Source organism: Saccoglossus kowalevskii, chromosome 7 (genome assembly GCF_978046115.1).
Source record: "Saccoglossus kowalevskii chromosome 7, keSacKowa6.1, whole genome shotgun sequence".
Taxonomy (NCBI): domain Eukaryota; kingdom Metazoa; phylum Hemichordata; class Enteropneusta; family Harrimaniidae; genus Saccoglossus; species Saccoglossus kowalevskii.
This window is the reverse complement of record NC_140647.1, coordinates 8,078,231-8,096,125: the sequence shown is the minus strand read 5'-3', so window position 1 is coordinate 8,096,125 and position 17,895 is coordinate 8,078,231. Positions and strand designations below refer to the sequence as shown.

At 36.7% G+C, this 17,895-nt stretch overlaps 1 protein-coding gene across 7 annotated transcripts in view; it reads right to left on the bottom strand.

Moving 5' to 3' along the window:
• The window catches only part of LOC100373081 (rho GTPase-activating protein 5-like), an 80,754-nt gene that overhangs the window by 29,079 nt on the left and 33,780 nt on the right, over positions 1 to 17,895 (bottom strand). For 2 of the 7 annotated variants that reach the window (XM_085501025.1, XM_085501024.1), the window contains exons 9-21: positions 14,818 to 15,016; positions 13,875 to 14,042; positions 12,402 to 12,659; positions 11,146 to 11,315; positions 10,639 to 10,816; positions 9,966 to 10,042; positions 8,943 to 9,041; positions 7,986 to 8,051; positions 4,772 to 4,900; positions 3,351 to 3,475; positions 2,796 to 2,975; positions 1,800 to 2,022; positions 1,452 to 1,651 (exon numbers count right to left, since the gene is read on the bottom strand). In XM_085501025.1, the coding sequence (XP_085357151.1) occupies positions 1,452 to 1,651; positions 1,800 to 2,022; positions 2,796 to 2,975; positions 3,351 to 3,475; positions 4,772 to 4,900; positions 7,986 to 8,051; positions 8,943 to 9,041; positions 9,966 to 10,042; positions 10,639 to 10,816; positions 11,146 to 11,315; positions 12,402 to 12,659; positions 13,875 to 14,042; positions 14,818 to 15,016 (2,072 nt within the window). The remainder of the gene's footprint in view (positions 1 to 1,451; positions 1,652 to 1,799; positions 2,023 to 2,795; positions 2,976 to 3,350; positions 3,476 to 4,771; positions 4,901 to 7,985; positions 8,052 to 8,942; positions 9,042 to 9,965; positions 10,043 to 10,638; positions 10,817 to 11,145; positions 11,316 to 12,401; positions 12,660 to 13,874; positions 14,043 to 14,817; positions 15,017 to 17,895) is intronic. The other 5 variants (XM_085501028.1, XM_085501027.1, XM_085501026.1 and 2 more) reach the window with 5 other exon arrangements.

The following is a 17,895-nucleotide window of genomic DNA, read 5'->3' as shown; positions in this document are numbered from 1 at the left end:
ACTAGAGTAGTAAGAGTAAGAAAGCAGTGCAATGAATCACTAGGCAGTAAGAAAGCAGTGCAATGAATCACTAGGCAGTAAGAAAGCAGTGCAATGAATCACTAGGCAGTAAGAAAGCAGTGCAATGAATCACTAGGCAGTAAGAAAGCAGTGCAATGAATCACGAGGCAGTAAGAAAGCTGTGCAATGAATCACTAGGCAATAAGAAAGCAGTGCAATGAATCACTAGGCTGTAAGAAAGCAGTGCAATGAATCACTAGGCAATAAGAAAGCAGTGCAATGAATCACTAGGCAGTAAGAAAGCAGTGCAATGAATCACTAGGCAGTAAGAAAGCAGTGCAATGAATCACTAGGCAGTAAGAAAGCAGTGCAATGAATCACTAGGCAGTAAGAAAGCAGTGCAATGAATCACTAGGCAGTAAGAAAGCAGTGCAATGAATCACTAGGCAGTAAGAAAGCAGTGCAATGAATCACTAGGCAGTAAGAAAGCAGTGCAATGAATCACTAGGCAATAAGAAAGCAGTGCAATGAATCACTAGGCAGTAAGAAAGCAGTGTAATGAATCACTAGGCAGTAAGAAAGCAGTGCAATGAATCACTAGGCAGTAAGAAAGCAGTGCAATGAATCACTAGGCAGTAAGAAAGCAGTGCAATGAATCACTAGGCAGTAAGAAAGCAGTGCAATGAATCACTGGGCAATAAGAAAGCAGTGCAATGAATCACTGGGCAATAAGAAAGCAGTGCAATGAATCACTAGGCAGTAAGAAAGCAGTGCAATGAATCACTAGGCAGTAAGAAATCAGTGCAATGAATCACTAAGCAGTAAGGAAGCAGTGCAATGCATCACTAGGCAGTAAGAAAGCAGCAAGAAAGCAGTGCAATGAATCACTAGGCAGTAAGAAAGCAGTGCAATGAATCACTAGGTACTAAGAAAGCAGTGCAATGAATCACTAGGTACTAAGAAAGCAGTGCAATGAATCACTGGGCAGTAAGAAAGCAGGTAGTCACAATCAAAGCAAAGCATCGCCAGGCAGTCACAGTCAAAGCAATGCCAGGCAGTCACAGCCAAAGCAATGCATCGCCAGGCAGTCACAGCCAAAGCAATGCATCGCCAGGCAGTCACAGCCAAAGCAATGCATCGCCAGGCAGTCACAGCCAAAGCAATGCATCGCCAGCCAGTCACAGCCAAAGCAATGCATCGCCAGCCAGTCACAGCCAAAGCAATGCATCGCCAGACAGTCACAGCCAAAGTCAAAGCAATGCATTGCCAGACAGTCACAGCCAAAGCTTCAAATTCATCATCTTCATCTCTTGCTGAAGATGAAAACTAAAGCTGATGACAAGAACCAGACGAGTGTTCCTTCAAATCCTGATTTGAGCTGTGACCTGACACAGTGACCTCACCAACTCACTTTCTTCCCCCCAAAAAATAGACAAATTACTAGTACTTACATCCTCATTTTCAATGTCTTCATGCGCTGATGGTGGTAACACTCGTACACGGGCTGGGTAGTCATCATACATACCAGGCAGTTGTTCATCTGATGGTGTTCCACTCTCAACTATCTGTTTTTGACTGCGACGTAGACTTCGTCTCTTAGGCTTTTTGGTGGTAGCTAGTTCAGCCTTTCCATCGCTGTCACTACTCGTTTCTGAACATAAATAAAATATCAAGTTTATAATTATAACATGAACTCACTTTCACAAAATGTAATTTATAGTAAGAAGCTAAGGTGCGATGTATAACAGTCAAGCAAAACTGATGAGTCGCACCATTAGCTGTTGATTTTATAATCTTACCATTACTTTCCAATCTCTTGCTTGTGATTTCAGGCAATGGTGGCGGTATTGACGGATCCGACAAGGAGGATGATGAACTCTTTTCAGGAGCCCCTCTCTTACTTTTCTTTTTGTGTTCTTTTTTCGAAACCATAGCATACACATCATTGCCTTTTTTGTTTCTTTCCAGGGAAGAATGGTCACTTTCACTGTCAGTTGGCGGAGCAGCTACCCTAACCATCATCTGTAGTCAATATATAACAAAGGTTTCAAGCTTTTAGTTCAAGTATAACTATTTAAATTAAACACAAACTTTTCCTGTTTCAAAATTGTTTGTTCTAATAACAAAAGCCATGTACACACTTATTTCTCAGATATCTTCTCCATATTTGAGTAACAACCATTATGAAACCCACATGTACAACAACCGATATCTCGATGTAACAGTGACCAAAAATAAGTGACAAAATATTTGAGGAAATAATGATTCACAAACATTTCCAAAAACATTGACTTTGAATCCAAACATGTATACCGGTATATAATAATACAGTCAGCTATTACATGGGAGGAACAACAAACATGAATAGTGACAATGTCAGATACCTATGGATTACGTTGGAACATAACTATGAAGATGAACATGCATACATGCATACAGTAATATAGTCAGTTATTGTATGGGAACAGAGGTTATAACAGTTTGCATATGTGGCAAGCATTCTAGATTTGCAATTGACAAGTGACATTGATATGAAGGCAGACAGTCTTACATGTGCATCATTCAGAAAAATTAAAATACTATAAAATATTATTTATACTGTTATTATTATTACACTGGCATTATTATTAAAAAAGCTTAAAAAGAAAATATTAATCCACTATGAAATCATACACCGCCAAGTTAAACAAAAAGCCATGCAAAGCCCCACTGATCTATTAGAAGCAAAATTAACAGCAGCAGTGTTGCACCCCAAGGCAGGAAAACCATGTCACTGATTAGTAGAAGTCTCTTACCGATTTCCCCTTTGGCATAACATCTGCCACATCGCTATAGATTCCCCCCTGCTTTGGCGGTTTCACATAATCTTTAGGTGTCGAGTAGTCGTCTTCATCGGGCGTAGCCAACGGTGCTGCTTTTGGAAGTTTTAGTTCAGTTTTACTGATTGCATACTGTGAAAGATCTAATTTTCCAACCTGTGAAATAAACGACAACTGAGGCGTAGGAAGACACCAAGCAGCCAGTGTGCACATGTATGTGTTCACAGATGTTTAGTCAATTGAAATATAGATCAGAAATCAAATCACAGGAATATTGAAACTCTGGTCGGTCGGCCACTCACTCATCATGAGCAAGAAGACAGTAACAGTACAAAGATTCAACAGATTGTGTTATGTGTGGCCAAACTTTTTCATGCTATAAGACACCTTCAACCCATATGCATCTACACAGCAGCTAAGCTTAAAAACCCTCATCAAAAATGAAATGTTTAGGCAACATGAAAGCAGGGTGAACCATGATTAGTATAGATTAGACTTGTTTTACACACTCCAAACTATATGTTCACTTACATTAGGTTTGGGTTTAAGAGCCGGTCTTGGGGCAACTGGAGGTGGATGAGACTTCTTTACCAACGTGTGTTCCTGTCGGGCAGGGCTATCTTTCACGCTTTCATAAACTTCACAAGTTTTCCACCCTTGTATAGAGGAAAAATCAGTTAGTTACATTAGTCATATGACAAGTTGGGAGAGAAAAAGCTAAAATGCTGTACTCATTTCGAGATTAACCATTTGAGCACAAACTTTTTCCACCTAAATTTGAACATTTTTCAATTTTTTTTCAAAAATTTTGAACTAAATGGACATAATTTGTTTTGATCAAATTCTTGGAAAAAATGTATGCGAGTTGGGAAAAGAATGAAATCTGATTAGCGAAGTGAAACTATAGAAACCTTTCCTATATATTTGTAAACAAGTTGAAAGATGAACTAACGCTTGTGACACAGGGATTCCTTGAAACTTCTATTCTTTGTCACCCGTGCGCGTAGTGGTCACCCGTGCGCGTAGTTGGTCACCCGTGCGCGTACTGGTCACCCGTGCGCGTACTGGTCTACATTTTAATGGAGTTGAATTCTTTTGGACTGGCAGTTGCAAATTCCTGGCAATAGCCTGGTGCTTGGATAAGCGCCAGCTCACTAAAACACGCAATTTTTGGAGCTGAGTACCCTAGGTGCTGGGCCGGTCGAGTATGGTAGTATTGCGACCAGGAATAGTCAATACTAAACTCGTATACAGAGACTACATCCCTGTTACACAATCTAACTACAGTAAAATTTAACAAAGCTTACCAAAAAGTAAAAAAAAACTAAATGAAAATTTGATTTACTATTTTTCATTCATAAATTAATAATGCACTAGAGGCAAAAGAAAAAAAATCATTTGGCCCGGTCTTAATTTCATTCTATGTCACACACACTTTTTTATACAAAAATGAAAGAAATACATGTACATGTGAAGCAGAAGTCTGAGTGATAAGCTTAGAGGAATTCCACAGTGTCTGAGTTAGAATTACGGAGCAATATAACACTTACAGTGTACGTATAAGGGATAAAACATGCAGGGATTTCTAACAAGATAGAGCATAATTATTGGAGGAGTAAAGTTGACAAGTATTTATTTCATAACCAGTTTGTAAATCATATATAAAACAAATAGTCAGGTATGAACGTTGTTATAAACAGGAGTCATGAGAGAAGCAGCAGCCTTGGGTTAAGGGTCAAAGGTTAGATGATTCATAATTAATCTAGTATGATTGTCAAGAACCCAGCACATGCATTTAACAATGATCTACATCATATGAGATTAGGCTTATATTAAACTGAGATAAAAGGGTTCATTTAGAAAGGCAGAGTGAATTTCATGCTGTTCGTATATATTGAAAAGCACTTAAAAAAAACATTACAAGAAAAGACAAAGCAAAGTATGCAAGTTACCAATATCCTCAGTGGGATATGGACCATCACCAGGTGGGAGAGAGTGTGGTAGAGGCCTGTGTTGCCAAGGAGGAACTGATTTCGTTGAAATAGGATCAATACTTTCATAGATAGTGTTAGATACCCAACCTACATAAGAAAAGAAAAACCCAGATATATCTCGATAGAAAGAATTAATGTTTAGTATTGGCTTTGAAGAAGGAAAGAGGTCAGTTCCTACAAACCATGAATAAGATTAACAAGAGCAATATTACTGTTATACATACTACAAAATACCAAATGTGGATAATGAAATGCTTTTTTAATTTACATCTACTGATTTGGCCTTCCAATTAAAGTCTGTGATAGAGAGGTAATATGTGTGAAATTAAAGAAGATGTTTCCCAAGTCACACAAATTAGCAGTCCTCCTGTAAGGCTTAAAGGGGGCACTGCTGTGAAACACTCACCTAAGGATACATTGCACGGTTTTGAGGGAACACTGCTGTGGAACACTTATCCAAGGATACATTGCAAGGTATTGAGGGAACACTGCTGTGGAACACTTATCCAAGGATACATTGCAAGGTATTGAGGGAACACTGCTGTGAACACTTATCCAAGGATACATTGCAAGGTATTGAGGGAACACTGCTGTGAAACACTCACCTAAGGATACATTGCAAGGTATTAAGGGAACACTGCTGTGAAACACTCACCCAAGGATACATTGCAAGGTATTGAGAGAACACTGCTGTGAAACACTCACCTAAGGATACATTGCAAGGTATTAAGGGAACACTGCTGTGGAACACTCACCCAAGGATATATTGCAAGGTGCTGCGGGAACACTGCTGTAGAACACTCACCCAAGGATACATTGCAAGGTATTGCGGGAATACTGCTGTGGAACACTCATCCAAGGATACATTGCAAGGTGTCGAGGGAACATATCTGTGAAACACTCACCTAAGGATACATTGCAAGGAATTGAGAGAACACTGCTGTGGAACACTCACCCAAGGATACATTGCAAGGTATTGAGAGAACACTGCTGTGGAACACTTATCCAAGGATACATTGCAAGGTATTGAGAGAACACTGCTGTGGAACACTTATCCAAGGATACATTGCAAGGTATTGAGAGAACACTGCAGTGGAACACTTATCCAAGGATACTATGCAAGGTGTTGCGGGAAACTGCAGTGGAACACTCACCAAGGATACATTGCAAGGCATTAAGGGAACACTGCCGTGGAACACTCACCCAAGGATACATTGCAAGGTATTGAGAGAACACTGCTGTGGAACACTCATCCAAGGATACATTGCAAGGTATTAAGGGAACACTGCTGTGGAACACTCATCCAAGGATACATTGCAAGGTATTAAGGGAACACTGCTGTGGAACACTCACCCAAGGATACATTGCAAGGCATTGAGGGAATACTGCTGTGGAACACTCACCCAAGGATACATTGCAAGGTATTAAGGGAACACTGCTGTGGAACACTCACCCAAGGATACAGTGCAAGGTGTTGAGGGAACACTGCTGTGGAACACTTATCCAAGGGTACTATGCAAGGTATTGAGGGAACACTGCTGTGGAACACTCACCTAAGGATACATTGCAAGGTATTTAGGGAACACTGCTGTGAAACACTTATCCAAGGATACATTGCAAGGTATTAAGGGAACACTGCTGTGGAACACTCACCCAAGGATACATTGCAAGGCATCAAGGGAACACTGCTGTGGAACACTCGCCCAAGGATACATTGCAAGGTATTGAGGGAACACTGCTGTGAAACACTCACCTAAGGATACATTGCAAGGCTTTGAGGGAACACTGCTGTGGAACACTCACCCAAGGATACATTGCAAGGTATTGAGGGAACACTGCTGTGGAACACTCACCCAAGGATACATTGCAAGGCTTTGAGGGAACACTGCTGTGGAACACTCACCCAAGGATACATTGCAAGGCTTTGAGGGAACACTGCTGTGGAACACTCACCCAAGGATACATTGCAAGGTATTGAGGGAATACTGCTGTGGAACACTCACCCAAGGATACATTGCAAGGCATTAAGGGAACACTGCTGTGCAACACACACCCAAGGATATATTGCAAGGTATTGAGGGAATACTGCTGTGGAACACTCACCCAAGGATACATTGCAAAGCATTGAGGGAATACTGCTGTGGAACACTCACCCAAGGATACATTGCAAGGTATTGCGGGAACACTGCTGTGGAACACTCACCCAAGGATATATTGCAAGGTATTGAGGGAATACTGCTGTGAAACACTCACCCAAAGATACATTGCAAGGCATTGAGGGAATACTGCTGTGGAACACTCACCCAAAGATACATTGCAAGGCTTTGAGGGAATACTGCTGTGGAACACTCACCCAAGGATACATTGCAAGGCTTTGAGGGAACACTGCTGTGAAACACTCACCCAAGGATACATTGCAAGGCTTTGAGAGAACACTGCTGTGGAACACTCACCCAAGGATACATTGCAAGGTATCGAGGGAATACTGCTGTGGAACACTCACCCAAGATTTTTAGTGAAATTGGACAAAGGCATTCCTTTTAATTTCATGCATTTTTTTCCAAACACATCTGATTCAAGGTAGTTTTTGAGATGAAATGGCAAATTTCTCAGTGCTAAATTTATTTGGAGGAAACACTGGCCATTGATTTCTGTTTCTAGTGATTTGAGCAACTAACCAATAGCAACTACTGGCGACTGGTAACGTTTTTTTACTGCATTCACTGCATTGTAACTAAAATATTTATATACATTGTACAACTTTCCATATATCCACATTTGTTTATTGATAATTATACATGTTCCAGCAACTGTTCTATTTGACCTCCTAGAAGAAATGCATTTCACTTTGGCATGAATGTTCCATACTGGTGGATGTAAAAAGTGATGCCTTTATAAGGGTTGAAACCGATCTGAATGTACAGCACAGCAGAGTGGATGGAAATGTTAATTTCCACATGTATGCTACTACAAGTCATGCCATGAATTGAAGAAACTAAGAAGTGAATGCATCTATCATCCTGCAAATGAAAACATACACGGCTAAATAGCTTGCAACTAAGTTTGATTGGTGGTGGTGGTGGTGGTGCAATAAGGAGTACTGTACTACAGTGTGTGGGAGTGCAACAGTTGGATTATGCAAGCTAGTAGATGAGGTAGATATAACATATACCAGTATTAGCAGGTTCTTTGGGTGACGACACAGCAGGTACACTATTACGAACCCACACATCACCATCTGTAAATAATGGAAGACAGACTGAAATACATATGGACAGGCCAGTCAGTGAACACATGCGCAGATATGAAGCAGGCAACAAAACAATACATTCGATTATGTAAGATGGTAGGATTGTCAAATGGGATGAAGATGATGCTTGCAAGAGTTATCATGCATTGGGTTAGACATGCATGTTTTCTGATTAATAAGGAAGCAAAATGGTAATAGTATTTGTTAAATGACTCAAAGCAAATGGGGTATTATTATACCTAATATTCATTAATTGTTCCTGAATAATAGTGTGACCAGAAAAAATTTTAACATTATTAACAGAAATTATAAAACTTGCTGATTAACCAAACAACACATGCAACACAACTTTCTGTTTGTGAAACCACAAAACTATTACCCATGTTAGTGAAACAGTAATTCATTTTTCTGGGCCATATTATCAACATTAGATAAATGCAGCTATTGTGATATAATAAAAATAGATTGCAAAATACAAAAACAACTATGAAAAGTGCAACATATCTGACAAGTTTTAACTAAAGACATTGAAGTAAAATTATCTAAACTGAAAAAACCTTGGAGCATGGTATACAGGATGAGTATATCATAAAACAATGGATTAAAAATATCCAGTCATGAAATCAGTGAAACTGATTTGAAAATATTCATGTATTCTTTTAAAATTGTTTTACTAATTTTCAATGAAATATACATAATAATATGGCTGCAGGTTATGATCAAATGTTTTTGAAAAAACATTTTCATTGGTAAAAATGCTTCTTTCATTCACAGTAGATCAGGCATTGCTGAGAATTGAATCAAAATACCCGAAGAGACTACCAATATGGGTGAAAAAATTCAAGTAGTCTCCTTGATTCATGTGTATTTGTATCCTACCTTCATGTGGTGACTCAGATATCCGTGGTGGTTTGCTTGGCGGTGTTGGTGGTGGTGGTCGCCTTTGAATGCTTGTGTTATGTATCAGATCAATTGCATCTGAAGCAGAAAACAATAGGAATTCACTTCATTTCAGAAATCACTGTTTGTAATTGGCTGAATTAACTTTCAAGACAAAATAATAACATGACACAGTTCCAGTTGTTTCACAGTAAACACAACTGAAATGAGTGAGCAATTTCCCAAACAAATTCCCAAAATGTCAATATGTATGTATGACATAATGTGTAAATGTTTAAATGCAATCAGTCAATCATTTATACAAAATGTCTGTCACTCTGTCATTTTGAATCTAATCTGAAAACACAAGTTTTATTTGCATTTCATAACAAATCAACGAATTGATTTTTGTACAATATTGTAATCATGACTGAGCAATAATTTAAGTTTGTAACACTTTGAAATCAAGTTATTCACCTGTGCATGACCAGATTATGCTGCTGTGGTCATTTGTTACTAAGCAATGCAGTCATATTTGTTTTTATTTGAAATTCCTTCAAAACAAAAACCATTAATAGAAATCACTGGGTAAGTTTCGTTATTTGGAATACCAACAAATTTTTTGTTTGATAGCAATTCTATTCTAGAACCAAATTAGGCTTTCACTCTTGTCAGACGCCTAAATTAGTAAGAATATTTGTGGTAGTTACGCATTTTTAATGTTAAAGTCACATGACCATATATGGTTATTGAATATGTTGACTGGTTGAATGGCTATCTGAAATAGTGCTCCAGATGAGCTATTTATACATTTTTAATGAGATAACACAACCATATATGGTCATTAAAAATGTGCAATGTTTTCAATATTTATTGGTGACCACTATATTCCCTGCTGACATGCCAGGAGATAAGGGCTGGGTTTATACGAATGTAAGGGTGTTTATGACCGGGAAAGCATTAGGACTGGAGAAGATTATCAAATTATCGATCAGTAAGAATGTACACATATTGGTAACTCACCTTTAGATTTTTTGGGGGGTCTGCCAGTCGTGTTATATTTTGGTGGTGGAGTGACCACATCATAATAGTCAGAGGCTCTGAAATAGCAAATACACAAGAAAAATGTCATGTTACTGCATCACTATCAACAGCCCTTATTGGGGGAGGGGGGGGGCAAGGCAGGATAGCTGGTACAGTGTACAGGAAATGAAAAAGGCATTTCACGTTTTTACAGAAAATAAAATGAAAGTTCCATTTAAAGTAAAAAAAAAAATAGGTTTTTAAATTTTACAGGTAAGGCAAATTCCTAATTACATTTTTCATTTTTATACATATTTGATAATTTGTGTTCAAGAATCAAAATTGGAAATTGCGTACAAATTATGACATTTAATGTGGAAACGCTTTATACGATTACAAAAAATATTTAGTACCAATTACGGATGAATAGAACATTGGATTACATTTTACACCTTGCCCATGTCTACAAATTTACGTTTTTTTATTTATTTGGATTACGACAATAAAAACAATTGATTACATCTTATGAAAATACCCCTTACCGACCCTCCTTATTAACACAAATCTTAAAAGGTGAGCTACATGAATAACGGACTTAACTAACCCCCCCCCCAAAAAAAAAACAACAAAAAAAAACAAAACAAAAACAAACTAAAACCATTATTGAGCATACTTGTTATACAAACTAAGTCGTGTTCCTGGTGGCAAGGGTTCTGGCTTCCGTGTCCGCATATTTATTACTGGTCCTGTATTCACACTTTCTATTGATAGACTGCGTATTAATCGGAAATGAGCTTCAGAATTTGATTTCTTATCAAATGATTCTTTAAAGAATGATGTAAACACAGCAGCTGTGAATAAACAGATAGTTCAAGTCATCAATGTTAGTGTATAGTTCCAAAAAACAAATCTGTGTACATTAATATGTTGTTAGAAGAAATTATTGGCAGCTAATACACTTTGCCACACACAGATGGAACAACTAGTTTTTGACACACAGATTTTCTGTGGTTAGCTATTTAAATTTTGAGGGAACTCGTTTTTGAATTTAGAATAGCCACTATAGTAGAGGTTTAAACTATGGGAAAATCACAAATTCAATGGAAACAATTTTGGGTAAATTTTAAATTTTTACTATTTTCACGACGCCCATCCTTAAAACACAAACTGGCTAACTTACCTTGCTGTCTAAATTTTGCTGATGCTGTGATGAATTTCACTTTGAGTTCATCTGCCCATTTATTCCCTTCAGTCACTAGTTTCTGAGCATCAGAGTCCGAGAAAAACATGTCAGTATCAGTTACTGCCACAATCAAGATAGGAACATGGGTCACTTTCTGAGAAAATGCTCTGAAACAAATGATATACATAAAATAACCAATAATACAAAGTACATACAATACACTGTCCGAACATCAGCTGTTCCCAAAAAACATGGATGCACGCACTCACGCATGCACGCACACATGCACGCAATTTGATCAAATTACAAAATACCACACATCCATGGGTATAAACTTATGTACATGTACAAACTTTGAACTGAATCTGGCAATATATGAGAAATCAGCACAAAAAAGAATGAAAACAAAACACCCTGAAAAATGGTACTGGATATGTTTAATCATGAGATTGACTAAAATTGCAGTCAGTCAGCAATATTTGACTGAAATACAAATACATATATGAAGTTTGAACGAGATTGGTCAAAACATTTCAAAAAATTTCCACTAGACTAAGTTAAAAAAAAATTACATATTAATTTAGTCGGCCTCTAGGATGCCAATTTTTACTATAAGAAGTTCTCTCCCATAATGCACTGCATACATGTGCAGTAACATGCTCAGTAGTAGTGTTTGGCTTATAATTATCTTTTTAATGGTGGCACTCTTCTTGCCAACAATTAATTTGGTTCAGAGCAATTTCCTTTCTCATTTTATTTGCGTATTATCAAGTAGTAATAACACAACATAAATTTAGCTATTTTGAGCTAGTGAGATAAATCACCTTTCTTCTTACTCAAAAACTATATGTTCAACAGTGTTGACTAAGTGAACATGTTTGAACTCGATGCCCTGAACATTTTTGTTTCCAGAGTTTCAAAACCTGTGATAGGAACACTGTATGACCTTTAAAACAGGCTACATTTTCAATGATAATAATGCTATGGGCAACATTAAATCAAACAATACAGATTTGAATAGTCAATAAATTTTAGTTTACATCTTGAAAAGATAATGATTCAATTGTACATAATGACATGCTGCCATAAAAATCATGACCTTTTATAGCACATAGAAACATGCCAGGAAGTTGTTTCGTCGGGTTATTGGTGGGGTTTCTTTCAAATTATTATCATAGATTACTAAAACAAATGGACTAAAAACTTCACTGTGAAAAAACAATGTAATTATTTGCTATGATATGTAACCTTACTTTAACATTGAAAACGAGGCCTTTCTTTTGGCAGAGTAAGCTAAGATGTAACCATGGTGCAGGTCTTGCTTCAGTGTTGTTGCCTGATGGTAGGATACAGCCATAACTTCAACTTTTCTTTTCTCTGATCCGAGGAATGTATCTAATGCAATGGTTTGGGCTTTGTCTGGATTGATCCAGCAGCACTGGTGGTTGACCAGTGGACCTAAGACTAGATCAGCTGGGTAGGGATCCCCACACATCATACATAATTGAATTCTGAAAAAAAATATTAGTTTATAATCAATTATTGGCAGAAGCACCACCATAATTTTTTTTTTTTTTTTTATAAATTCAGTTCACAGAAATCTTTTAATAGTGAATGGTGTAGTCATAGGAATGTTTTTTTTAAACATTCCGAAAAATTCAGAAAATAATTCAATTTTGGCATACATGTAAAAAAATTATCTCAGTTTTACAAATTTAAGCTAAAAAGCTGCAGAAGCATGATTAAGTTGTATTGTAAGTGAATATTGTTTGAAGCCTTTGAAATGGAAAGTCAAATGTGTACTGTAATAGTACAACTGATACGGTCTTCACAAGATATCTGCTTTGCCAATAGCTGAAAATCATCAAGCAGTACTGTAGCTTAGGTTGTGTATTTCAGCATTTCAGGATGTCAATTAGCCGTTGAATCGCTTAATTAGAATGGACTATATTACATAAAGATATTCAATGTGAAGCACTTTCAGACATGACAACTTTAATGTCTGCCCTGTGTCTGATAGGAGTCCTGTGTGATGTAAACATGTAAAGTATTGACCCTGTGTCTGATAGGAGATCTATGTGACGTAAACATGTAAAGTATTGACCCTGTGTCTGATAGGAGTCCTATGTGACGTAAACATGTAAAGTATTGACCCTGTGTCTGATAGGAGTCCTGTGTGATGTAAACATGTAAAGTATTGACCCTGTGTCTGATAGGAGACCTATGTGACGTAAACATGTAAAGTATTGACCCTGTGTCTGATAGGAGTCCTATGTGATGTAAACATGTAATGTATTGACCCTGTGTCTGATAGGAGTCCTGTGTGATGTAAACATGTAAAGTATTGACCCTGTGTCTGATAGGAGACCTATGTGACGTAAACATGTAAAGTATTGACCCTGTGTCTGATAGGAGTCCTATGTGACGTAAACATGTAAAGTATTGACCCTGTGTCTGATAGGAGTCCTGTGTGATGTAAACATGTAAAGTATTGACCCTGTGTCTGATAGGAGACCTATGTGACGTAAACATGTAAAGTATTGACCCTGTGTCTGATAGGAGTCCTATGTGATGTAAACATGTAATGTATTGACCCTGTGTCTGATAGGAGTCCTGTGTGATGTAAACATGTAATGTATTGACTCGGTGTCTGATAGGAAACTTTTGAAACTTTAAATGATCCAAGATACAAATTATAACAAGTTCATGTGCATTTAAATTCTTACTTGATGTCTGGTTCCATGATTTCTCGGTTATTTTCTCCTCCGCTGAGACCACTTCGTATTCTAATAGTTGCTATTATAGCACGGAAAGACTGTGTTATTTGCGCATCATGAAATCGTTTGCCATGCCACAGGGGATCTTTTGGCATATCTACAAATGCACACTGTAATCTACAGAAGAAAGATTTAAAAAAAATAAAAACAGAGGTTTAAGGATAATGTAATATATTTGCAGTGTTGAACCAGACAGCTTTGTGTGGAAGTATTCATATATAAAACAAGTAATCACTAGTAAACAACACTGAAATAAGTCAATGTAAATTAGAACATGAAGAAAATGACATGAAGTATAAAGTAGTTGTAAAGTTTGATACCGTCAGTCAAGGTGTGTCAGAGATATGACTCTAGAACTGCATTTGCATTCTCCCATTAAAATGACCGCCATTCAGCCATTTTTAATCAGATTAACAAAGAAATGTGCATACATGCATGTATGACAAGATGCATAAAAAGTTTGAGCATGATCAAACCAATACATCTGTTTATCTATGACATGATGTATAATGAATATAAACAAGCAGCTTTTCGGCTGAGATACCTCTGCTATTAGCAATGCACATTTCAATTAAAGAATTGAAGATATCATCATGAAATGAACAAATCTGAAAGGTCCACCTGTAGTACCTTTATGTATAATATCAAAGCAATCGGCCTTGCGGTTTTCAACAAGAAGTCGAAAATATCACTTTTTACCAAAAATGACAAAAATATTCACCCAAGTTAGAAAATAAAATATATTTACATGAAATGAAGTCGAAAAAGTAAAAAGTTCATGCGAATGATGACAGACAATTACTCATATGATAAGCTCCACTCAACAAAGTCAACAGCAGAGCTACAAATTTGAACATAATCAGTCAAAGCATGTCAGAGGTACGATAATCACCTGTCTGCCAACAATTGTCCAGCTTGCTGAAGCTCCAAATTTTCTGCATCAGAGTTTGACACCTCCCTGGCAAATATAATAGCCAGAGGCAGACCAGGAAATTCTGGCTTTGGTACTTCTTCTGATGGTAGGACAGTTTTTTGTAAACTATTACTGATGTATTCCAGTGATGGCTGATTAGTATACACACATATACAGGCTGGGGAAAAAACAAAAATAACAATAAATTCATTTTATTTTTTTGGTCACCCATACCCCTCCTTCCCTATAAGCTAATTCCAGATATCACAGATGAGTAAGTTTTAAGCAAGAGTAAATGAATTTAGTTGGGAGTTTCTTTTGAATTTCATGCATATGTATAGAGGGTTTGTAAGAAACAAGCTTCTCACATAAGTAAGTAACTGGATTGTGAGTTTTAGATAGCAAGTTTAGATAGTGAGTTTAGATAGTGAGTTTAGAATGTCAGTTTAGAATGTCAGTTTAGAATGTCAGTTTAGAATGTCAGTTTAGAATGTCAGTTTAGAATGTCAGTTTAGAATGTCAGTTTAGAATGTCAGTTTAGATTGTCAGTTTAGATTGTCAGTTTGACATATGATTTATTTTCACCAATAATAATAACAATTCTAGTAATCTTATAATAATAATAATAATAATTTCTTGGTGTGGACCACAGAGGTAGTTCATCCGAACTAATCTAGTCTGTGGCCCAATCCTAACCAATATACATTTCTATGCAGGCTATATATATATATATATATATATATATATATATATATATATATATATATATATATGTATATATACATGCACACGCATACATATATACACATACAAACAAAAAACAAAATCTCCAGAAATAAATAAGTAAAATAATAATAATAACAAAAAAAATGAGAGAAAAAAAGAAAGAAGAAAAAAAAAATGGAGCTGTTAATGCGCTACTCTGCACATCATATTATTAGTGGAACAATCGTGGGCAAGTACAAATAAAGTTTAGCTGCAAATAATATTTGTATCATACATATGATAAAGCTAGTATTTAAATATTAAAGTACGTTGTTCAGTATATGTTGTTTTAGGGAACTTTTGAAAGTTATTCTTAGACTATTAGTAATTTGTTTGATTGGCTCAGGTAGAGAATTCCAATGTTTTACGGCTGTATATTTTAAAGTATGTTGAGAAAGTGAAAGATTCATCCTGGGGACATAGTAGTTATTACCTGACGCAAGTCGTGTTGGATATAAATGAGGTAGAGGGGAGAGATAGTCATTGATAGTATGGGCATAGCGGTTGCTTTTCAGATCATAAATGAACAGACATATCTTAAATTTACACAACTTGTGAATATCAAGTATGCCCAGATTTTTAAATAGAGGGGCAGTATGTGCATTGTAAACAGCAAATGAGATAAGCCGTACAACTTTCTTTTGCAAAAGAAGGATAGGCTCTAATAGTGTATGATAGGCGTTTCCCCATATTTCTAAACAATAACTAATATGCGAGAGAATCAGGGAATTGTATAACAAAAGTAAAACTGATTTGGGCACATAATGTCTGATCTGGGAGATAATACCAATTTTGGGGGCAATTATTTTTTTTACTTTTTCAATGTGAGGTTTCCAGTTGAGGTGCTGGTCAATGGGCACGCCAAGATAATTGATTGAACAAACGCCCTCTATCTCAAACCCATTTATATCCAAGCTGCCCTCAATGCCCAGGTGTTTATGAGGCGTTTTAATAGTCATGCATTTGGTTTTTTCTACATTGACTGTAAGTTTGTTGGCACTGCACCATTCACAGACTCTTTGAAAATCGTTGTTAGTATGTGCAAGTTTGATTGTGTTACTTTTAATATACTGAAAGAGGTTAGTATCGTCTGCAAATAGGCGAAAGTCAAAAGCATTAGTTGAGTTATTGATATCATTTATGTAAATTAGGAATAAAAGTGGGCCAAGAATCGATCCTTGTGGAACACCACACTTTATTGGTTTATATGTAGATGTAATATTGTTAATTTTCACTGATTGATAACGGACAGAAAGGTAGTTTTTAAACCAGAGTAGCGGGAGCCCTCTGATCCCATAATATTGTAATTTGTGGAACAGAATATTGTGATCTATAGTATCAAAGGCTTTTTTCAGGTCGATAAAAATTCCAAAAGTAATATAACCTTTGTCCAGTTTCTCGGCTATGTCTGAGATCAGGTCGGCTAGGGCAAGTGTTGCGCTGTGTTTTTTACGAAAACCAAATTGTGTTTTGATAAGTATACTTTTTTTCTCTATGAAATTAATCAGCTGTTTATTAACAATTGATTCAACAATTTTACTAAATGTAGGCAGGATAGATATGGGTCTGTAATTGTTGGTATCTGTAGTAGGTCCTTTTTTATAAATTGGGGTAATTTTAGCAGTTTTGAGAGAGTCTGGAAAAATGCCTTGGCTCAGTGAACAATTGATAATATGTGCGAGAGGATGAGAGATTAGGTGCGTGGCGTCTCTTGCTAGTTTTGGGTGAATGCTGTCATGTCCAACAGATTTTTTTGGGTCAATGGAAATAATTTCTTTGAAAACGTCAATGTCGCTTACAGGATGAAAGAAGAAAGAGTTTAGAAAATTGCCAGTGAGGTAATCAATGAAATCACCAGAGCTAGTAATTTGAGCGGCAAGATTTGGACCGATATTAACAAAGTGGTCATTGAACTCATCTGCAATATCTGAACTAGTGGTCAGTATTTTGCCAGAATTGCCTGAGATTAATTTCTGTGGAACGGTTGAACGATTAGACTTATTAAGGACTTCGTTGACCACTTGCCATGTTTTGTTGCTATTGCTACGGGATGCTGAAAAATTGTTTGAATAATACCGTTTCTTGGCCAATTTTAGTAATTTAGTTAACAAGTTTCTGTAGGTTTTATATTTTTTTAACAATTTAATATCAGTTGGTTTGTTTTTCAATTTGCCAAATAATTTATGTTTGGTTTTGACCGATTTAAGGATACCTTGGGATAGCCAGGTTTTTCGAAGAGATTTAGATTTAACGTGAATGGTTTTAATTGGAAGATGTTTAGATGAAATACCC